The following is a 24,736-nucleotide window of genomic DNA, read 5'->3' as shown; positions in this document are numbered from 1 at the left end:
AAATACGTGTTGCAGAAATGTTTAGAATCTCTGCAGGAGCTGCCTGGGCAGGACTGAAAAAAAAACCAAAACAAAACAAAACAAAAAAACAGTCCTGTGCAGACATCTATGTCATTGGTAATTCAGATAGGTCACAAAGTATATGAATTATCACTATGAATGAGCAGTAATGCAGCAGGGCTGGCTACAGGCCTCTCCACTGTGTCCCAATAACAATGAGCTAGAGTGAGGTGTCTGACAGGTCATTCTGTCACCACTTCACGATTATCCCAAACTCAGCAGCAAAATCCTACACCTTTATCAGCTCTTTTTCTATGCTCAAGGTACCCCACCCTTGACCTCTATCCAAAAGCAGCCTGCAGCCCCCCTGGTGTTAATTATAAGAACCCCACCCCCCTCCCTGAAGCCTGGGTGGGACATGGAAATGCATTAATCTTGATTCTTCACTTCAGTCTAAAGGATCGTTTGAAGAGACTCCTGTGGTGAGCCCCAGAGGCGAGGTGACAGGAGCGAGGTACCAGGAGAAAGGTTCATTCTGTGCTCACACTGGGATGTCTGCCACATCAATGGGCAAGTAAATAATTTACCCTATACCACTTACATATTCTCACTATTAATCTAGCTGAACATTTAGAATCACAGTATGACATGTCAAGTGATCGTCTTCCACCTGTGTTGTGATTTATTTGTTTCCTGATGCAGCATGAAGGTGACTGTCAACCTGAGCAGAGCTGAGAGAAGGCTGAAGCACTGTGACATGTTTACATCAGTGGGTTTACATTCAGCACCATTTCATCGCACACTTTAGCCTTTCATGGTTATGCACAGAGGTCAATGCAGCACTTTGCAGTGACAGCAAAATGACCGTAGTAGACGCAGTTTAGCCATTTTCTTTGGCAACATTTATGTTTTGTTTTTTTTGTTTGTTTTTTTTTTCGATAATGTAGAGTATGTAGAGATGTTTCATGATGTGTAAATATATTACCCTCTCTCCCTTCTCTCTGCACCTAGCTGTCACAGACTGTAAAATGGAGGAATGGAAATGACAAAGATAATCAGGAAATTGCTTTAAAAAAACCACTGGGAGACAGCAATGAAAAAATTGATATAAAGTGGCCTGGATGTACAGGTAATTTGAGATAATGTCCAACCAGAGCAAATGATAGTGAGATTGGGTTATCATTTTCTGACTGGTTATGTAAAATATTATTAGGTTGAATATTCACCGACTGCGCCAACAAAATCTGACATTTTAGTTGAAAGAAGAAACAAAACTTTCCAAAATGCTCAAGTCACTCAAGTGCTTTTCAATAGCATCATTTCTGTGCACTTTTAGAATGACTCGTTTGTTTGATCATGGTCCTCCTTATCTCATTGATTCATCTACTTCTACAGTTCTAACTGTTATTTAGCATGCAGAGACGTGCATATTTAAGGTCCCTCTATATGAGCATGTGCAAGTTCTCCTGCAGTTTCACGATAATGTGTGCACACTTCAGAAAGCTGCACATAAAAGTCATCTTGCCGCTCAATAGGTGACATGTTTTGCATATTGCCATCACGGCGGGGGGCCTGTTCAGTATTTAGGTTTCTGCCATCTGTAAATTCTCTAGCGCTCAACATATTCTCTTTGATAGCCATCCTTTGAAAACAATAGGCTGGGATTCCTTTAAAAATACCAGCCCCTACTTGTGACAACACTAATCTGGGTTTAAGAACTGTATGCAAGGCATTGTTGGTTGCTGTCAAAGGAAGCTTTTGAATATACAGAGTTCCTTGAGGGAGACTCACACATCATGTTGCCAACAAGAATAACAGCAGAGAAAGTTAGATTTGACGACTGAGAAATAGTACTTTTACATCCATGTGTAGCGCTTCCGACATGTTTGGCAGGTAGGGAGACGGACAGTGGGCACCCTGAGTAAGGGATATTAAGTGATGCCAACATGCTATGACAAAGGCCATGGCCGAGTGACCGCATGCAAAGCAAACCATGTCATCACCATGGAGCTCTCAATTGCCGACAACAACAATGCAAAACAATCTGCTGCATTAACTCCACAGTGAGGTCGCAGATATTGCTGGGTGTACTTGCTTCTGCATTTAACATTCAACAGTATTACAGGTTATCATGGAGACTATAGATCCACTGCAGCCTTTTGCTTGTTATATTTCGGTTTTCATTGCTCTGAGGCCTCTTACAATAGCTTCAGAGAGTATATATTTGTGTGTGCAGATAATATCAATTTTCATTATTGGGATAATCACTTTTATAAAGTAGAAACAACACTTTATTTTGTTTGTTACTACCCCTTTTCACTATGCTTTTTTTTATCATCTATACATTGACAGCATATGTCAGCATCACAATGTCCCAGCGGTCTGTATCCAAGCATGCACTTCCTTTTGTGTGTATTTTTCAACATCATCACACCGTTGATCTTGTACACAGTCTCTCATCTGCATTATGAGTAATCTATGGTAGTTAATTGAGCCCAGAGGCAGTTGGTTTCAATGAAGGCTCCTGTGCTTTTCTAGCAAAAACAGGAGAAAAAGAGCTCTCTGGAGAAGGCAGCTCTCTGTCAAGAGGCAAACAGAGCAGAACTCCTGCCGTGTTCATTAGCTGTCATTGATCAGCGATTCAGTCGCTGTGCTACTCCTACCACAGCTCGCATATTACCGGTTTCATGTCCTAAAAATTAATATAAAAGTAAGAAAGTGGAGCCAGCACAGCATTTTCCTCGTGATATTTTATTTTTCACTGCGGTATTTTGATGCGAATGGGCGTTTGCCAAGGTTTTCAATGGTAGGCAGATATTGCTACGCAGCACACTTGTCCATTCCACAGTTTTCCGGTATCAATATGAGCTACTGTATTCGGTTATTGGCTTCCCTCAGTGGCTATCATCGCAGCAGCCTATTCCATCACAGGAGATGTACTGTAGAATGAGGCTGCAAGGTATAAAAATGCTGATAAATGGCTGAGACAAAAGCATAAATAATGCAGAGATCAGAGATACCGGGATAGTGAGTCAAACTCCACTTCGAGACACCCTACACCTCCCTGGAGAGAGTCCAACGCAAGTGTCCTGTCTGACATCATCAGTATCTGCCGGGGCTTACCTGCCACATACAGCAGAGAGAGACTGGAGGAGCTCCCCTCCGTGTCTCCTAGTCCCTCACTCCTCTTCCTACCAACTAAATCTAATCATCAGAGAGCTCAAACAACACGCTGCCTGTTCATCCCATCTACTACATCTGGCTGCAGCAGGCTTTTAAAATACTATTAGAATAGTTTTTTCCCTATTATTTCCCTTTTATCTCTTCCCCATCCTTTTAAGAAAGGACTCCCCATATACTGTCTGTACTTAAAAAACCATGACAGAGTAAACCCTCAGCTAGTGCAGCGAAAAACTATAACAATGAGATATATTCTAAGCATGACAGTCCAGAGTTTAAGTGAATATATAGGGGTGAATTAAATCAATATTTCTCAACTCTGCTGAAGGAGCGGGGAAAGGGCCATTATGTAGCACTAATTGCACCTATAGGGCCTATCTTAAAAAAAAAAGAAGAAAAAAAAAGTAATCTGCTTTCTCATTGGAATTCATAGAAAGTCCTCAGGTAGATGACCGGGACCGTCCATGCTGCTCCTCATTTCACTCAGTTTTTCTTTATTCCCTTCATGTCTGCCTTTGAATATTTATTCTCTTCTCATTTGCAGCCATCTCTGACTAGGCCAAGGTTCTGCACAATGCCATTCCTTATTGCTCCTTTACACATAAAAAAGACGAAAAAAGGCTTTTAAAGGATCAATGCATATTATGAACACAGGTCTAGAAATGCAGAATTTCACCTGGAAAGTTGTATAGTTTCTTTTGACTGAGATATCAATTTTTATGCCAGTAGAGGCTGTGCAATGTGATGCATTTGACTCCACCGCCCAAAGAACGATAATACTGATATTCAGCATTTATTCAAGTGTAGCTGGAACCAGCATTATATGAACACTACGGTTACACGACTATCAGTGAGGACAGCACTGACAGATACAAAATAGGAATTGACGATTAAAAAGCAAGATAACTTTCATTCAGTTCGCTAGAACACAGATTGTGGATTTTGACCTCATTTATGACAGTGATTTTAGGCTAAGAAGTTACGTCTACAACAAATCACCTCACTATGTACGTAAAGGTGAAGATATACATCAAAAAAATGCAAAACCCTTGATTTACTGCTTGCTTATAGAATTTTGTGAGTGAGAGCCACCTTCTGAAAACTTCTCAGCCTTAAATGAACACCTCTACGGTCTAAGTTTCCAGAACCAAGTAAGTAATATTTATGATGAAACACTGCAAGGCTGAGCCGCGTACAATGGCTACAAAGCAGTGTGCAAAATATTGAGTGTGCTGCAGATAGCTATTTACTATGTTATCTGTGCTTGGCTGAAAGTAATGAAACAATAAAAGTTTGAGTGGATAAACATAAGTCACGAATGAACACATGTATCGATAAGGCAAAGGTTTATGAAAACAAAGTGCCCTCTGACTCTGAAATGAGTTAATTAAATGCAGAGCCTTGCTTTATTAAATAAGATATGCTGCACTCTGCATAAATGCATTAATCGATAGCAAAACTGCCACACAAATATTAGAATAATTGATCGAGGATGATTCAGCAGTGGAGAGGTCTAGGGGCTTGCAGGATATTACCTAGCAATAACAGTCTCGGTGAAGGTCAGTGGATACTACAGTAATGACAAATGTCCTCTCTTTGACTTCTACTGGCCAGACTTTATTTTGGCTAGTTACAGGAAATTACTTTTTGCACCTTCCATCATTTTCTACTTACTCTGCATGCTGCAGCTTTATGGCAATGACGATTCAGGGTATAATAAAAACAAGCTGTAACTGTCCAACCTTGTAATAAAACGTATTCACACAACTGACACCAAACTGCTGGTTATTAAAGTAAGAGTTAGGGGCACAGTGAAGAACATATATGGTGTAGGTCCATACTGTATGCTAATGTGAGATCGTAGTGAAGTAAGCATGACTCACAGACAGCACTATCATCCAGTCTATTTTTCTCCACCTCCTCCGCAATAAATGTGTGCATCTACTGTCCAGACATGCACAGACACAGACACCAAATACACGCATTATAAATCTGTTGTGCGTGTTGGCTACTACTAACTCCTAAACATATCATTTACAGGGTTCCCTTATTAGCAGAATAAATTCTGAACAGCAGGAAATATTCACCATAATCAAACTGTCTCATTTTCTGACAAAAGACAGACCAACTCAATGTGCTGTTATCAGTCTAGCACCATAGTGACAACCCCCCCCCCCCCCCCCCCCCCCAATATCTGTCAAATCAAAATTGATGGAGTGCCTCTAAAATGTCTCCAAAAATATCAGCATTCAATGTCAAAACATCTATGTCACAACAAAGGGAAAATATATTTTTTTCCACCTCTGAAAACAAAAATGTCCTCTGCCGTTACAACTTGTGTCCTTTGTTGGTTACAGTACAGTGGCTTTCCCAGAATAGCTCCAATGTTCAGGGCTTTCCTGGTCTATAGAGATTCATGTGTTAGGTCCAGGGAGGGAGATGGAGCTTAACACAGGCTGGTCATGGTTGAGTGAATGTGGGGCCAGTCCTGGGAGTGTCCCATTCCTCTCCCTAAGGGCCACAGGGTCTAACATTGCCAGCGCCCTGGCTCCCGTCACTATCAGAAATGCCTGCCTGCCTACCACTGCATTACTGCTGCTGTCCCTGGTACAGGTCACTCTGCTACTAGACTGGAGTCGTTACAAAGAGGGAATACAAACATACAGTCATCCCTCAGTCTGACACAAGTGGGCAACTGGGAAAAAAATGACAAAACAAAAAGTCACTAGCATCCTCACTCTCTGAGAAACAACTAGTTACTCAGTGCTCAAACATAACCAAGAGAAAGCTGTTTTTGCAACTTCAGACTGAGGAAGTACTACGGAAATGTCAACACAAGTATAATACAATAACATAACAGACCCCGGAGACTTCAACAAAGTATTAGTTGAGCATTAATAGAATAACAAAGTCAAAAAGTATAAATATCCTGGTCCCCAAAGAACTACTTAAAGTGTACTTCAATCAGTAGTGCAGTAACGTACCAAGAACTGAAACTGACCAGTAATGGTAGAGTATATTTGAGAAAGAATCACCACATAACACTAATACTGAGTGGCTAATATTGTAGATGTTTCCAAACTGCTGTTCTGCATAGGCCTCAACCCCGTCAGTCAGATTATCACATAGAGCAAATATGGGAATAGTTTACGCTATTAGTAACGTGACGTCATCCATCTCCTTGAAATGGATGTATATAAATAATGGCTGAGACACTGACTCACTGATCCACATTAGATCTACAGCCATGACATCTGGATGTCTTCTGGTCTGGAAAAGTGTGGGTGCATTGCAGCAAAGAGAGGGAGGACTGACCAATCTACACCACAGAGGGGCCTCTCATGGGTGAGTCAATCCATACCAAATGCACCACTTCCGCCTCCTCATGTGTCCAGTGGGAGGCAACATACAGAGAATGAGATGCAGTGAAATCAGGAGTAAGAAAGCATGGAAGCATCTTTGATAGGGCAATTCCAGGCAATGTCTCCATAATACCCACAGGAGGAATAGCTCCCAGTGATCCCTCCATCTATCCCTGTAATTTCCTTACTGAGTCCATGTCATGGGGCGGTACTGATGAGGTCCCTCTCAGTCTGGCCACATCATTTCCTGGATTACATAACAATTCTCCACATGTCCTACAGGGAGAATCCAGTTACTAATCTGTTTGTCTATGTTCCCAGTTATCAGCACTTCCCTCTGCCAGGTGGTTCATCTGGGTCATCTACTAATCCGGAACAGACCACAGTTCAAAACAGTTACAGTACTGTTATCCATAAATCATACATCACCTTTGTCCATAGCCATTTCTTTTATATAAGCATGTTATATTTTAATTTTTGTGCACATCATGCTATAAATATGCGCTTTGTGCTGCCATTCTGTGAGACATGCTCTTTGCTAATTATGTGATTATAGACTGATAAAAATACAAAAAAACATCTCCACCTTCTTTTCCTTCAATATTGGGTATATCTGAATGATGTTTTCTTCTATAAATACAGGTAATGTTCAAGATTGGCCTCACATCCAAAAAAAAAGAAAAGAAAAGAAAAACAGTGACACATGGCTTTAATGTAGCGAAATGATCCTATTAACCTCATTCTGTAAGGCTTGTTATTGTAAACATCAAAATGGTCTGCTGCAGCTTCCTCACAGCATAAAGTTGGCAGACTGAAAACTTCATGAGGGCAACAGTGAATATGCATAGTTTTCCAACAGAGAAAGAGAGACAGACGAGCTGTATGACTCACACTTAACTAAATGTTTACCATTAATCAGACCTTTACGGTGGCCAGGAAATTTTTTGTTTGCATGCCAGACAAAATGAAATAGATTTGTCATATCAGCCGGTGACCCTGTGATTCCTAAAATCAAAATGTCAAGACTTCTCATATTCCCGTCTGTCTGCTGAATTAATGCGGCCTAGCCTCATTACAGCAGCACTTACCCATGGCCTCCAGAGACACTGTGTCCTCCAGAGGTTTACTGCTGAGAATACCAGCCAATTGTGATAAGGAGCAAAAAAAAAAAAAAAAAAAGTGTGACACCTGACCAACACACACAAGTGCACTTAAAACAGACTCACCTTTATTCTCTCGGCCTTAGCTTTTCAGTGGTGTCATGGCTGAAGAAAAGAGAACAAACAAGGATGAATACTTGTGCTTAAATAAATACAAGATATGTGAATGAAATGACAGTACAGTGGTCATGTCAACATTATTGTAACTTTGATGTCTATTGTCTCATGGTCCAAAGCATTATCACAAGCTGTGTAGTTGTTACCGTGTCCCCTCCTTCTTCAGTCCCCCCCCTCCTCCTCCTCCTCCTCCTCCTCCTCTGCTCCATCTCTGTGCACCAACCTTGCCATGGCTAACAGGAAGCAGAGGGCACAGCGCTTTATTTAATTAGTCACAGCAGCTGAGTGCTCATGTGGAACCAAACAGGGGAGGCAGATTGGGGTAGTGAGATGGATAGGCACTCTCCCACCGGGCCTTGGCTGTGCTGTCAGAGGAGCGTAGATTACATGACAGAAGGGGGAATGGAGGGGGAGTGGATGGCATGAGGATGTAAATGGCGTCTGTAAAGGGGGATTCATCCCAGGAAAAGATTGCCTCCACTCTTACCAGTACCCTTGTTCTTTCACAAAAGCTCTCTTTACACTGTTACTTTTGTCTCATATGCAAACCAGCTAGCAGTGGGACTGGCCTGTTGTTGTGATGCACAGCACTGAGTGGTTTGGCTGCTTTTATTAACTGTGACAACACTCATTATTCCAAATGATTTAGAAGCTGCTATTTTTCTTCCATCTAGTCTGACAATGATCAGGTGGCCTTTTCCTCATGGACCAGCAGATAACCTCTGAGAGGTCACAGAAGTAGCTCAGTGTGCAGCACATCCTTGATGAGTTTCTCCACAAACTCAAAGCAAACAAAGTACAAAAGGAGAGGAAAAAGTTTCTCAAACAACTGGCAATCTCCTTCTCGTTTTGGAGGTATGGAATATGTAGAAATAACAAGAGGAGGCAAGCACAGGAAATATCTATTTGTACATAATTAGAGCATCTGGAGTAATGTGAAATCTATATGATTCATGTGATAAGGGGTTTATAATTCCCATTATTATCCGAGCAGTGTTACTTGGCCTTCAACACCAAAACAGGATCTCTCAGGTTCCTCCTTGGAGAAAACACAGTAGTAAACATCAACTTACTGTATGGCGCTGAACCCGCAAGGAACATGAGTGCAGCGCTTGAATAATGTGTGCGCAACTACCAAGCAATGGTGTGCAGGGAGCTCTTTTAATTAGCGCTCTTGAAGTTATCCAGTGACCCACATCTAATGATGAAGGCATCATGAATGTTCTATTTACATATCTTTAGTCAGTAATGTGTGACCGTTGGGAGAGCCCAGTGGCTGAGTATGTGTTGCCAGTGAAAGGGAGGACATGCCTGGGGCTGCTTTCCATGGCCCCCTCAATTCTAACTGTAGTAATGTTGAGTGTTATGTCAGTGACCTGCAGGTTTGTCAAACTAGGTTATGTCATAAGAATACTGTATGTAACTTGTTAATAAGCCTTGGACTGGTAATGCTGCATATTCCAAGAATCCAGTTCAAAGAAGTTTGTTATTATAACCCAGGTTAAGGGATTTGCGACCTCTATAATTTGTGGCATAGATTGGGTTTGTAAATTTAGCCAATACAGTAAATAAGCAAATAAACCCAATTTAAGGTTACATTTTGGCAACAATCAAAATTGAGGCCAACCAGGTTATACAAAACCAACTTGATATGAATTTCTTCAGTCATTCCTGGTTGTCTACCGTAATCCAGCTCACTACAGTACAATGTAGTTTTTATGATTAAATAGAGATGTAAAAACAATTGCTTATCTATAGTGAAACTGACTGCATGTATCATGGATTATATTCCCCGAGGCAATAAAAAAAATATGCAATTCCAAGGAACATACGGCCACATTCCCTATAGGAATATTTAAACACCTCCAATAAATTGCTCAGGCTACACTTTGATTCCCATGAGAAACATAAGGTGAATATTATGTTTCTCATGCATTAAGGTGTTGTACTTTCACTGCTATGTGAATAACTCAATAGACAGGACAGAGGGGGGATATAATAAGCACAGAGGTGACTTTGGCTCTGATACAGCTGTCCTTGTTTCTGTCTGTCTGCTTCAGAGTCACCTTTATACAGCCTTAGCTAGCTAGCTTCTTCAAATCAACACAACATTTAGGGTGATGAGATACAGGGCTCAAGGCTTTAATATGATTTTAGAAACTGTCATCCATCGTTCAGCGGCGGCCTTGGCATGAGGGAGTAAGAAGTGAGTGGAGGGTGGAGGCTTCTCTGTACTCGGCTGTATAAAGCAGGATATTCCCTAACCCTCCACCTTCACGGGACCTTTCCTCAGTTAAGAAGGGTTAATACAACCGTTTTTCACATGGAGCTCCCATTTCAGAGGGCGTTTCAAATTGTTCTTTCCAACGATTCTTTGTCTATGAAAGAACTGGGTCACTGACTAACACTCTCTTTCAGGGCCTTGCTGCTAAGGCCTGACTCCTTGGAGTCCAGGATTTAGGGAGACAGGGGCTAGTGCACACAAACTGAAGCCAGTTTCTGACAGGAGGAGCTGTACTTGCGTGACTGCAGCCCCCTCTAAACAGCACATCACGCTCAGATTACTGAACACATTTCAGAGAGGGGGTGGGGAGGTGAAGGCAGAAGCCGACAAGAACTGTACTCACTACACATCTCAGTGGATGAACGTCTGTATATAGCGGTACTCTATCCTGTGCGTGTATGAACATGTGCATGTGGACATGCACAGCTCTTGTGTGCATGTGTAGTAGACCTGTGTACATTTGTGTGTGTGAAGGGAGTGCTTTTGGCTTTACCACCCGCAAATAAATCCAGAATTTGAGCTCCACTGTTTGTTAAACATTTATTTGCCTCTGCTATAAAAGCAACAAAGGGATCCTACCCCACTGCAAATGAATGAGCCCAGGTCCCTAGTTATCACTGGTTATTGTTCCAATCAGGCTGGCTTTGAAAGGGGAGGCGCGCTCTCCTTTGGACAGCTCATTAAGATAACACACAAACGTGGCTCCCCATCATCCTGGGTTTATTAAAGTGGGGCTCATTTCAGCTCCTTTGTCTCATGCAGGAACCTCTGCCTTTGTCAGCGCAATTGGAGCCAGATGGCAAAACAAAGCTGCCTGTCTGGAGTGCTTACAGAGTGATCTCAGAAGGCAGAGCCATTAGCTTGACTTCACCAGCTCACCGCCCACAACGTCCACCTGGATCAACCAGGTGCACAGACAATGATGAGAGGGAGCGAGAGCAAGGGTGCCTGCAAGTTGTTGTCTTGTCCCTGGATTGTAGGCACACTCGAATCTCCAAGCTCTATTCTCCTTTGCCCATCCCCTTTAGCTAAAGCTGAACTATTCAGTCTAGCTAGTTGTGGGATGGCTGACGCCGCTCCTGGCTGCACAGATCTCTCTGAAACATTCATGAGAGAGGCATTAGAGAATAAAAGTCATTGTCCCCCTTTCACTCAGAAACTCTCCTTCACCTCTCAGCTTATTAAAATCACATGGTATTAACTTTACCGTTCACAGAAAGGCTAAATAATTCAATCAGACTAAAGAAGGAGTCAAATGAATAACTCTAATGACATTAACGCTTGAGGGAGAACTGCTCAGGACTGTGAGGGGTAGTCACTGAGGCTGGGCAAGCAGAAGAAGCTTGCTCTGCTTGCTAATGGCAAAATTAATTCTGGACTCATAAGGTCATACTCATACTACGTAAAATATCACATCACTCTCATTACAGAAGAAGATGCACACATAGAGGTAGTTGTCCTGATTCAGTAGAAAATGTATAACTTATTTTCATTGTAAAGCTTCTTGAAACTCAAAATCCTGAATTTGTAACTGAATAAGAGTTAAATGAGTTGCTTTCTTATTTCTTTTTTAATTATGAAATGTTTCTTTACCAAGAAGCAAAATTTCTAAATATGGAACATAGCTCCTTCTGTGTTTGGTGCAAAGACTGTTACAGGTATGTCTGTCTATTTCGCTGCATTATTTATCATAAAAATTCAAAGCCATGTATTCCAAGTGACAACAATATGCATAACACATTTCAGCCAGGACTCAGTACAAAATCCATCAGGCATGATAAACAGGATCATTTGAGAGCAGGACACGGCAGCACTACTGTAGGCATTTTGTGAAACCTGGAACTTGTGGAACTTGTTACCATTAAATTTATAGACAAGATAGATTTTACTGTTATAGCTGTAGCTTTAGGGGAACGTATAATGTAAAACAGCTTGTTGGCATCACTAAATTAGTGCGCCCGTCTTCCTCTCTCTGCCTGAAACACTCATACACACAGAGTAGAGTATGGATTTGGTTCCAGGAGCTGGTCTCATTTTTTACGTGCATTCATGCCTCATCAGCGTTCACTCACACTTCAGTAAACAAACTTAACATTCACTTATTTGTTTTGTTGGGTCCCTACCACCCGCACTTCTTTTTAAAGAAGCAAGACTTGACTGTAGGTGATGTTTTAGTTATTAAATATTTTTTTGTCACTGAAATGCCATGTTAGAAAAAATACAATTCTATATCCCATTTTCAATTAGGTTTTGCATACAGAGCTTTCTTTTTCTAGTTGTCTTTAACGGATGAGATGCACTATTGCATGTTCTTAAACCCTTGCATGATTACACAGCTTAGAGTGCTGAATGCAAAAGATTACATATTGCTGTTTCCTGACTGGCAAGTGTCACATGCACCTGCACAGCAGTGCCAGCTAAAACATACAGCAGGTCCCTTGAGGCACACAGAGGCTAAGGATTGACCAGGTGTGGATTGGCTGACCTGTCTTTGACTCCTCTTCTTCCAGCTCCTTGGCTTCTTCAGCTGTGGGAAGACAGAGGAGCCATTATCAGTGGGAGCCACAGTACAAAGGCAGGCACACAATGCAGTCACTTCATCACAAGCCTATGGTGAGCTGATCCTTCACAGCTCAAAGGACAAGCTGTGATGAGAGCCCCTATATGACCATGAAGCTCCGCACAATGGTACACCCCACCACATCATACACACACACACATACATGCACAGCCATACCCACCCCTTAACCTCCAATCCAGCCCTCTCACAAAGACAGTAATCACATTAGGCTTTAGCTGCTGGCTCTCTGAAAACCCACTGTCAACAGAGTTAGGGAGGCAACCCTGTGACGGCTGTCACACTTACATACACACGTGGCATGCATGTGCATGTGTGCACAGCCGAGCACAGACTATGCAAGTGGCTGATATTAATTCTGTGACACAATTACCATCGCAATTGGGCTTGAGATGGACTATTCAGTGTCTGATACATAAGATTAAACTTATAATTGGACAAAATTAAATGTCAAGGAAACACAATTCATTTGTTTATATTCTTGTACATTTGCCAGATTTTCCTTGACTTTGACAGCAGAGAATATAATCCTCTGGGGAAATGAAGCAAAATCCTTATTATTACAGCAGCAGAACGTGCAGAGTTTCCAAATTCAAACAGCCTGCATATAGGTCTACCCACACCACATTCTTCAGTTTCTTTCCCTCTGTGTTATGCAGTATTTTGTATTCAAATTTATTAAATGCACTGTATATGTTGACACATAACTACCATTTTTATTAATCAATCAAAGATATGGTTTTGGTCAGTCAGCCTCAGATTTTGGGGGCATTTTTTTCTTGGTGCCAAACTGTTAGCAACTTTGAACTGTATGTCTAAAATACAGTTTTATGTTAAACTTTAATAGTGTGTGAATAAAATCTACAAAAAGCACATTGAAAAAGTAGTATATTTGGTACAAACATCTTCAGAATTGTGGAGTAAAATCCACACACGTGTGAGCCTGTTTTCCGTCAGTACTTCATTCAACACCTTCAAATCAACCAACAGTCCCAACGCTGTGGCAGCAGTGGAAATGCCTTGGGGGAAAAGGCTTTGATAGGAGAGTGAGGTTCATTTAAAAGGCACCTTAAAGTCAGGGTGAAGACGAGGGCATCCACAGGGCAATGAGTGAGAACTGCTTCCCTTGTACATTGAGAGTGTTACAATTTTATGCCCCCATTGGCTGCATCCCAAATGTGTAGGGGTGAAAAGAAGGGTAGTTATGGCTTAAGCACAAAAGCTGGACAAACTGCATAATAGATGAGAGAGTCAAGGGACAGAAACAGCAGTTCACTCAAGCCAAAAGAGTGTTACTGTTCACCTCATCACCCTCTCTTCTGTCTCTGTTTCCTCTACACAGAAGTGGTGCAACACTGCTGCTGAATCTCTTCAAACACTGCTATGACATCATAAGTGTTGCAAAATGTAAGCCAAAGTAAATGGTCCCAGTTAGAAAACCTATATCACTATAAATAAACTGATTAGCAGGCCTAATTATTTCATTCTTGCAACCAGGAAACAGCAGAACATTTTTCTTTTTAAACCTTTGTGCATATTAGAACATAAGGCTTAATGACAGCAGGGTTTGTGCTGCGTAGGTTTTAATTCCCATTCTCTCTCCCTTTGACGATCAACTCTTAATGACAAAAATAAAACACAATTTAACAAAAAAAAAAAAAAAAAAAACATGAGCAGCTTTCTTTTGCCAATATTTTGATCAAGGATTTTGTAAATTGTTTGTTTTAATGAGCGTTTTCTACATAGACTCGTAGTGGAGTAAAATAAATCTATGTGTCTGTTAAGTCATGTGAGTCACGTGCGAAGGTTGCTGATCAATCACAGCCTTTGGTCAGGGGTAAACCTGGGGGTTAAACCCTGTGAGACATGTGCACCGCTGTTGTAAAAACCCCTCGGGGAAACACTGCTTCCCTTATGACTTTCATCTGTCACACAGGAGAGATCTGTCCCATGTCACCTACACATGATCTCCCAGAGTAGGTGTGATTAAATCATATGCTTATCTAAATGTAAAATGAGCTTTGGAGAAATGGGATAGTGGCCCTGGATCGGTCATTGAAAGCAAATATTAGATACATAGTCACAGATATTACATTATGTAGGGAAGGGCAGAAGAGAGGGATGAAGGGAAAAAAATATCAAAGAGGACAGAGCCATGCTGATGTTGAGATACAACACTACCCCTGGAATTGAGCTTTCACTTCCAGCTGCAATACCACAAGCTGCTCTGCTCTGCTACAATACACATTCTGGTGCACCACATACATTATGACAGGGAAGAAAAATGACTTACTTCTCCACTCTTACTGACCCTTGCACCCTCACTACCCAGACACGGTGAAGAGAGAGTCAACTTCAATCTGGCCATACCCAGGAACACCATTAAAAGATAAGACAACCACAATTAGGCTGCACTTCCCTGCTTCCTGCCCTCCCTACAGCTCTAGATATGTGCATAGGAATCCTATTTTAAGCCCCTCCACATCTGTATTCATATAGTATCATTCTATCAGGAGTATAAGAGTCTGTATGATATGTGAATAAGTCAGTGCTCCCGCTCTTCAGGTTCATGCTTGGAAAACACCAAAGACTGCAGAAACATTGCTGGCAGGGGACAGAATAAGACTTAACATTTCAATAAGGCGGACAGTGGACGACCATATAATCAATCCCGCCTTCGGTGTAAGGGCTGCAGGCAAGAACGCAGCTCCTCATCCTGCCCAGTAAAGAAAGGGGCCCCACAACCCTAGGAGCCCTTTGCCCGTAGGAGGAACTGCATTATATTTCTCTCTTTCCATTTCATTTGATTTCATATGTTCCATGGAGCTATTTACTCTTTCCTCTGAGTCTGTGTCACTTCCATATTTATTTTTAAACCTCTGGGCCCTGGTGCAGACACTGGCTGACCTTTATTTAAATGTCTCCTCCACTCTGAGCGGATCTCATTACAGCAGAGCTGGTGGCTTTGCACTATCTATCTCATTCCAAAACTTTTTCTCTTTGCACTTGCGGCGATCCTCAGCCATTCCGCAGCGCTAATTACTGGACCCGAGTAATGATGTTCCTCTCCGCCGAAGATATGTGTCCCACCATCCGAGATCCTGCCTATACGCATTAAGCAGAACTCCCTCTGGATTCTGAAAGTTCCTTGAGCAGTTAACATCTCATCATTGCTTTCTGCTCTATCTCTCTCGGCCTCGCTGTGCCTCCCACATGATCTAGGCAACACGTCGCAATTATGCGCATCATACTGGCCCACTATGTGAAGAGTTTAAGGAGTCATTCTGCATTTTAATGAAGGCCCTTAGAAGGGTTGAAAGGCCCTGTAAGTATGATAGGCCGGCATCCATTATTCAGCAAGCCCTTGAACTATGTACACAATAGGGTGACACAAAACAGAAAAATCATTTCATTACTCTGTTGATTTTTATTTTCTTTTGGCATATGTTGCCACTGCTGTGAGGTTCTAAATTTATATTCCCCCTTAATGAAGGCAAGACATCCCCCAAAACTTTGTACTCATTGTGAGAATATACACTGGTGTTGAGAAAATACACTTGTGTTGAATGTCCTCTTTTGTCCTCTCGTCCATTCCCCCTACCTTCTCTCCTGGCCTCCTCGCAGCTCTCCTTGATCTTCCTACGGCAGACAGCAGCCAGGGCAATGAGCAGCACCAGCAGACACACGGCCAGGCCAACAGTTACCCACAGAGCCACCGGGGGGAACGCAATGTTCTGACCTGAAGCAAAGGGCACATGGAGAGAGGGAGCAGAGAAGGGAGAGCATCATTATTCACTCTTGCAGAGCTAAAATAAGAGCGCAACTGTCACCACTGTATCCATCACCATTTTTCTACCATTTGACAATTTGCTGTTAGTGTTGCTTGTCATAAAAAACCCCAAATTATCCAGACTACAGAACTACTAAAGCACATAATGACAATGATTATTTACAATCATTATCTCCGTCATCATCGTCTGCTTTGTCATATCCTCTCCGCATTAGGGTTGACTTTCAGAAACAGTGCAGTTGTTCTGAGACAACAGAAATGAGAGTGAACCTTTGCCTTATGTGAACTGAGTGAGAGCTTCTTCAGAACTTTTGAGTCTTTCACTTGAGTTCAGATGGCTCGTAGCTTGACACAGTGTTAATTTCGTTGATGAATATTTTTCGTCAACGACATTTTTTCACTGACAAAATGAGACAACAGCTAAATAAAAACTAATTTGTGATGACAAAAACTATGACAAAATCTACTGACACTTACATCAACGAGTCAAAACGAGACAAAAATGTTAGGGAAAGACGAGTCAGGAAGAGATCAGGCATATGGATAAATTTCACATTTGATATCAAGGAAAACAAGACCCTTTGTAAACCGTGTGGTGGGACAATCACTGGTAAAAACATAATGAACATGAAGCAATATTGGCATCAACTTGAAATCCATGCAAAGGTAAGCATATGCTAACGTTATTTTATCAGCTAACCCGAGCTGGTGTGTTTTTGCTAAACTTGTAATACAATACAAGCTAAAAGAAACTCACCACTGTTGTATACTGATTAGAGAAGTGAATGACCCAGAGTTGCTAATCTTAGATCATAAATTAAAAGATTGATTGACACACTAAAGATAATGAATGTAAATATGTAACAGAAGAATGCACGTCTGAAGAAACATTGAGCTTACAGTATCACACTGATGTTTCAAAAAAACATGACGTTAAACTTTGTGTTCATGTTAACTTAATGTTACTGTTACTTTGGCTAATATTAGACGTATGACAGGAGAGCAGAAATGTAGAGAGACAGCTTGGAGCTGTGTGTGCATGTGGATGAGTAAGAGAGGGTAGCGGAGGTTAGGGGGTGAGAGAGAGAAAACTCAGAACTTGATTTTTTTCCCCCTTATTCAACCTCACAGATACAGAAGACCTCCAATGACAAGGATGGGCAAATAAAGCTAGTGCATCCCAGCAGAATATTTCAACAGCTCTTTAAGTGCTTCTAAGTACAAAAGTGACTCTTAAGTACAAAATACCAAGGAAGAAGGCATAGCAAAATGGATTGGGAACACAGGATTACTGGTCACAATGACTGAAGATGAGGAATTTGTTCTAATGATGGAGACGGTAGAGTATATCTAATTATTCAGGGAGAGTAGATCTAATACTCACTGGTGTTATTTTGTTATTGTCTGAGAGAGTCTTTTGCAAAAAAGCAAGGCCATGCCTCATTTCTTTTAATTAATTGGTAATTCTAGAGAGACATTTAAATGATGCATTACACTTCAACTAAACCTGTTAGATTTTAGTTGACTAAAATCTTATGATATTTAGTCTACTAAAACTAGACTAAAACTAAACAATTCAGATGATGACTAAAACTAAACAGCATTTTAGTCAAAAGACTATGACTGAAGCTAAATCAAAGGATGTTGGCGCTAACTATCCCACCCCCTGCCTTCTACTACACATAGCTCACATCTCTGAAAGTTGTGATGCTTTTGCTTTAATATTGTAAAAATGTAATACGCACAATAAAATTACCACTCTGACAGTTGAATGTCAATACTTTCAATACTAGTAAAATAGTTTAAACCTGCAGTGCGGTGTAAAGAGACTTTTGTCTCATGCTGACCGGCTGGTCTCACACAGTCAGCGGCTCCTCACAGCTCATGTCGGAGCAAATTTCCAAATAAGCGTTATTTGAATAAACTGACCACATATTTGGAATCTAAATGGTTACTTTCTCGCCTGAAAAAATATTAAAACTTATTATAGTGACATATTAGCAGTCCTACAGCGAAAATTACAACAGCTTTTAGCCATGTATACCCAGTATGCCATGCGGTCCGATGAAGATACCCGAGTGCCGAGCACCCGTCAGGATGGATTGGGATGCTGAACATGACGTAAATTCCCCAGAAAATCTGAGGGGAAACCATTCATTGCTGGATGATGTATAACGCATTGCTACCGGTGCTTTTAAGTAGAGTATCGTGATAACATATCTTTTTAATAAAATCACTTTAGAGACAATTAGACATCAACATGAGTGACAGTATCTTGGCAAACAGCAAACTGATGAGTAGAAATAAAAACTGGTCAGCAGGACAAAAACGATATCAGAGACACAGCCAGATTTCCCTGGAGTATTCAAACTGAACAGAGGGAGAAGAAAACAGCAGAGCCACTAAATAGCTGTGAGCCTGGCTGTAGCACAAACAGGCCTCCTTCAGAGAATGCCCACTTCAAGACAGATAATGATAATAATAAAAAATAGACTGAAAAATGACTGGCTTTGGGAAGAGGAAATGATGAAGCATCTGTAAGGACTTGGCATCAGCTATGACGATAGGCAGACGGGCTATAATATGGCCAAGCCAAGTAGCAAATAGACGCATCCTTTTGGAGAGGATCAGTTCTCAGATGGAAATCCAGTCCATCTGATGCCGAGAAACAAATGTACCTGATTGTCACATGAAATAGAGTTAATGAAAGGCCACAGAGGCCCAGAGAGAGAAGGGGGAGGAGAATGTACACACCAAAAAAATTTGTTCTGCTTTTAGTCCGCTGTTGTTTGTAACCACCCTAGTGGCATGGGTCTAGGAACGGAACAATGTTGGCTTTTTGGTCGGTCCACCACTTTGGTTCAGACCCAAATATCTTACCAACTCTTTGATTGATTGCCATGACATTTTGCACAGACATTCAAGGTCCCCAAAGGATGAAGTCTAATGAATCTGGAGATCCCCTGACTTTTCCTGTAGCGCCACCATGAGCTAAACGTTACATGCTGACATTAGCATTTAGCTCCAAGACTTAGACTTAGTGTTGTTATTGCTACTCTGTGCCTTTTGTACTGATATTTATCCATGGTGACTTCATCATATTAAATGGCAGTAGCATATTTAAAAGGATCACTGCCTGCAATATGCTAGATTTACAGAGGTAATTATTGCTGTGGCAGATATTAATGTATATTATATACACATTATGTAAACATTTCAGGTAATTATTATAATCTAATTCTAAGGTATATACACACACATTATATATATGTATATATATATATATATATATATACATATATATGTGTGTGTGTGTGTGTGTGTGTAGGGAGTATAAAGACTCCCTGATACTGCTACTGCAAAGCAGGATAAACAACCAAATGTCACAGAGAAAGGATACAATCTGGAAAGTCAATCTTGTCATTTTGATGAAGCTGCGTATGCCTCCCCAGGCTAGTCATGACTGATGATACTGTGGCTCGCTGTCCACTGAGCCCTTCCCTCTGCTATATTTAAAGGATGACCATCTGAGAGCCAGTTTGTACTAACAGCGAAACATGTATGAAAGAGGAATAATCACACATGAGCAGTTTATGTCTCACAAAGTCAGAAAAGTAACAAACGTGTCTAGCTCTGTGTGACAAGTAGAGAAGACGCAGTGCTCTTTGCTTCCATTGTCTTTCTCATTCTCTTCTTTATTCTCACACCTTCCCACCACACTCTCCCTCCCTCAAGGCAGACTGATAAAGACAAATGCCATAGTCGGCTATCATTGCTACGCCGGGGCCCAAAGGGCTGCAGGATCATATTTTTCTTTTTCTCTTGTTTGATGATGTGATTTTGTTTTCTTCAGAAATAGATTTGTCTCTAATGGCTCTGTTTACCTATCCTCTCTTTCCCCTTTTCCCTATTCCCTCTGTGCTGGGGTAAGGATGGAGTGCTTTGGACCGCACTGTCACATTACCCAGAGTCTGCAGACTTCAGAGCTGCACCAAACAGGGCAAACTTCACTTTATACACTCGGCGTGTACACAGAATACACATTAGGAGGAAAAAAAAAAAAAACATGTTAGAAAAGTTTTACGTTCGAGGAATCAAATTATGTAGTCTAGTTAAATTGCAGAAAACCCTGTTGGAGGTTGAAAGTGCGCCTAATAATAAGCTGATATATGATATGAGAATGAAACAAAACAATAATTATACCAGACCTAAATGCCACACACTCACCAGGGTTTCTGCCTGAATTTAAATCTACTTTTTTCTACAAAATCTACTGATGATGTTGATGATGTCAACACTCAGTATCAGTTGGCTTGTACTAAAACTGTACACAAAACAACACTGTATACATAGTACATCTTTTCTTTTTCTGTCATGTTTTAATACCACATGAAATCCATATTCAACTTTGCACATTTCAGCACACTTGCTCCATATGCAGCATTTCTGCATTTAGTTTTTTATGTGATTTTCTTCATTTTGACTGATATTATATTCATATTGTAGATTACTTAAAAAATGATAGATAATGAAAAGGTACTTTAGTTTCAATACATGTTTGCAAAGTTTTTTTTATAGGTTTTATCGATCACACCTGGAGGACATCCTCTACCATTACTTCTAATACAAGGTGGTGCTTCACCTTACGTGTTTTGTGTATCACAGGAGGCCACAGCAGACTGCAACGGTAAAAATAGATATTTAATGGGGGCAGGCAAGAGTATGATAAAACACCACCTCCACATGAAGCCTCTAACACAGGGCCTCTAACACCAGTGAGAAATGTGGCTCCCTTAGTCTTTGGAAGACACTATAGGGGACTTGCAAGGGGCCAGCTTAGGTATTGTTTTGGCTTCAGTGAATGTGAGAGCCAAGATTTGCAGGCATTTTTACAAGCCTGAGTGTTTTCTCTCCAGCACCTTTGGTGGAATAAAGTGCTCCTAAGACTCCCTTGCCTGTCATCTTGGTTCTGCAACATGAAGACGGTGGAGATCAAAGCTGCTTTCTCTCCAGCTGTCAGCCCAGTTTTACCTGCCTAGAAGAAACCTAGCCTCTTAAGCTGTGACCAAAGGAGAATAATGTCCCTTGACAGAAGGATGGCTTCAGGCTAAAAAGAGCCTCAAGGCTCATTGTAGACAAGCTGGAGGGATGAGGAAGAGGAGAGGAAGAGTCAATTAGGTTTTTCTTTCAATGTCAGAATGAACAACTTGGCTTTACCCTGCCTGATTGTGAGAGTAGAAGAAGGGAGAGGGGGGGACTTGTAGAGGAGGAGTGTTGATCACAGGAGAGCGAGCTGGACTGGGGGCTAGCCCAGGGGTTGAGCTGCAGCTAGGCCCAGCCCTGCTGGAGGGCCTGTACAGCCCTGGAGACCAGAGAGGCACAGCCAGGCGCAGGACTGGAAATAGGCTTATATATCTCTCTAACAATGAGTCACATGGCAGAGATAAAGACATTCATTCAGACAATACAGTAAGGCAGGGAAGAAACACTAAAGTGAATGAGATATAAAACTCAGTGAGACAAAACAGGAGCTCACACTTAAATCACATTCGCCTAACACTGGTGAGGTGATTGATGCATACTACCTCAGTGAGTGCAGACTTGCCGACATTGGTGATTTAAACTTCTTCATTCAGTTTCTGTGTAGCACCACCGATCTCACAGGAAAGAGATTGGAAGAAACAATAACAACAGTGCTAATGGAAAGAAGATGGCCTGTGTCAGAGGACACGGATTAGCCAGAATGAAAAACATGAGCATGAATATTAGGATTACATTGAACGAATGACTTTGAATTTGTTTCAGCTTAAGTTTCAATTACCAGCTTTTATTATTAACCTCGAAGGCGTCCATCAAAACCTCCAAACCCTCCACATTCAACCCCAGTATGAAAAGCATGTGACCGCACAGCGGCTGTTCTTGCAATATTTCTAAGAACATCTCTCCTCTCTGGGAGAGGACAAGAAGCTCACTTGTAGAGGAAAAACTTGGCAAACTTAAATGGATGGAGACAGGTTTTTGTCCTGTCAGCATCTTTGCTCTGAGCCTTCTCTCCTCTTTTTGCATTTCAATAAATTGCTTTACAACGAGATGCTACCTCACTGTCTTATTGGCATGCAGGGAAGCCTAGCGCCCATTTACTTACACAATTTGTCTGACATTATTGCCCTTCCCTTGACGCCATGGGCTTGTGGCAAACACAAGTGTATGATGTGCAGACGTGCACATTAAAACAGAGTAATGGCTCTGCATTTATAGGAATAAAGTTTCTAACAGCCCTCTTTTTTCTCAGCAGGAAGACTTTAAAAGCCATCTGGTGGTGTTGGGGGAAGTGGTGGAGGGTGAGGGGGGAGAGTAAGGTGATGAGTAAGTGAGTCAGTGAAGACTGGAGGGATGGGGTAAATGGGTGAGTGACCAAGCGACCCCAGTAGGTGAAAAAACAAGCGAGTGAATGAGTTTGTGGTTTTGCAAGCAAGCGGGTATTGAGCTGGTAACTGCGTGAATGCAGGACCAGGCTGGAATCACAATGAGGTTTTGTGGTATTAGTCCACCCTCAACTCGTAAGCTGTCTCTCGGACATGTCAGGCTGCTACTGACCTTTCTCTGGTGGAAGGTGGGCTCACAGTCCAGAAGTAGTCTGCCTATAGTGCTGCACTATGGATTTAGAATTATGAATTGGTGTGGTAAGGTTACCTCCCTCATAAAATGAGTCAGTCTTTAATCTGATTGATCCACAGGTGAATATTCCCTGCCACCCAACGGTCACACACCACCGAGAAAGGTTACAATAAGCCATGGAGATGGACTGAGCCTGAGTTACAATTGGCAGGTCAATGCAGGATAATGGATTTTTAATATTGTAGCTTGCTCATACAAAATAAGAGAATGAAGCTGTTGGAGTCCCTTCTTAGCAATAAAAAGTTTGTAGTGTAAATCTAGCATCTAGTCTTCTTAAATGTATCTTCAACTTATAAAGAAAGCCAAACAATGTTGGACATATTGATTATCATTTTAGGATAATCTCAGCTGAAAATTACTAACCTTTCCAAAATCTTGGCTGTGATAAAAATCCTCCATTGAAAGCCTAAGAGCCCAATAAATTGACAAGTCTGATATATTGGGAATTATTAGCTTGCTAGCAGATGTATTGGCATCGGTTGGTCTACAAGTAACAATAAATTGCAGTACAGAAATGACAAAGTTAAGTTTGAGGAAATTTAGAAACAGTGTCTCCATTACAGTTTGTCCACCAGAGAGCACTAACAATTATATAACTGTTCAATATCCAGCTTAGTATATAATGATAAAAATGATAAAGGTATTAGCTGATTATATGTGCATTTTTATGCACACATAAATACATATTATTTCAAAATAATCAATTAAAGTGTAGCTTGGTGTTAAAACATATACATAATGTTTATTTGTATGTTTATTATGACTATACATTATGTTACAACATCTACATACGGAGACTTAGGACTTCCAGTTGCATTATAATGCATGCTGGGGACATCTGTGAAGGCTAACATTACATAAATGTTTAAAAAATTTTATAGCATCATAAAGAAATGAGGAAAATGTGTAATCTAAATAACTGTTAAGGAGGTGTCTATGTATTACTACAATATACAACCAGTACTACAGAATATGTGGCACTCACTGATTTGTCTGAGAGGGAGGCAGGGGAAAGCTAAGCCACAGGTACATTCAAAAGGATGATTTCAAGTGTTATTCAGATATGCCAGGGGCAAGGTTAGAGTGAATTTTTTCATCTTTACAGTTGAAGGTAATCCCATACCCAGTAGACTGGCTAATTAACTGAATATACAGCTTAAAGCCAACTGCATGGCTGTCATGTTAGCAAGGCAGAGGCTATGTTGCAAGCAGAGGAGTGTGAGAATGTGTAATAGCTTTGTGGTGGAATATATAAACAATAGCCTGGGGTAGAGGTGGGCAGCATCACCAGAATAAACTTCACACCGGTGGAGAAACGTGCCCTGATGTGGATTTGGCTACACCATTTGTTGTTAGAGAATGGATTTTAAATGTCACGTCAAAAGTGCACCTTGAGCATCAGCTTACTGCATGTTAACCAGTGAGCATGCGTTTCCCAAAAGCAAAGAAATGCGCATTTGCATCTTAGGAAGGTGAGGAAATGGAGTCAGACAGCTCAACAGAGACAGGACCAAACCATGAGGAAACATGTCAGCACATATGAAGAATGTTTGAGAATGTGCTGCAGCTCTGACACAAGTAGCACTT

The 24,736-nt window shown here is 41.2% G+C and overlaps 1 protein-coding gene across 3 annotated transcripts in view; it reads right to left on the bottom strand.

The window, feature by feature from the left end:
- The window catches only part of cd276 (CD276 molecule), a 66,298-nt gene that overhangs the window by 4,701 nt on the left and 36,861 nt on the right, over window positions 1-24,736 (bottom strand). For 2 of the 3 annotated variants that reach the window (XM_044336715.1, XM_044336756.1), the window contains exons 5-7: window positions 16,283-16,420; window positions 12,589-12,630; window positions 7,769-7,807 (exon numbers count right to left, since the gene is read on the bottom strand). In XM_044336715.1, the coding sequence (XP_044192650.1) occupies window positions 7,785-7,807; window positions 12,589-12,630; window positions 16,283-16,420 (203 nt within the window). In that variant the 3' untranslated portion in view covers window positions 7,769-7,784. Of the gene's footprint in view, window positions 1-7,767; window positions 7,808-12,588; window positions 12,631-14,974; window positions 15,042-16,282; window positions 16,421-24,736 lie in introns of those variants that run through there. The other variant, XR_006399286.1, reaches the window with a different exon arrangement.

This window comes from Thunnus albacares, chromosome 1 (genome assembly GCF_914725855.1).
Source record: "Thunnus albacares chromosome 1, fThuAlb1.1, whole genome shotgun sequence".
NCBI classification, from domain to species: Eukaryota; Metazoa; Chordata; class Actinopteri; order Scombriformes; family Scombridae; genus Thunnus; species Thunnus albacares.
This window is presented reverse-complemented; position numbering and strand designations above follow the sequence as displayed.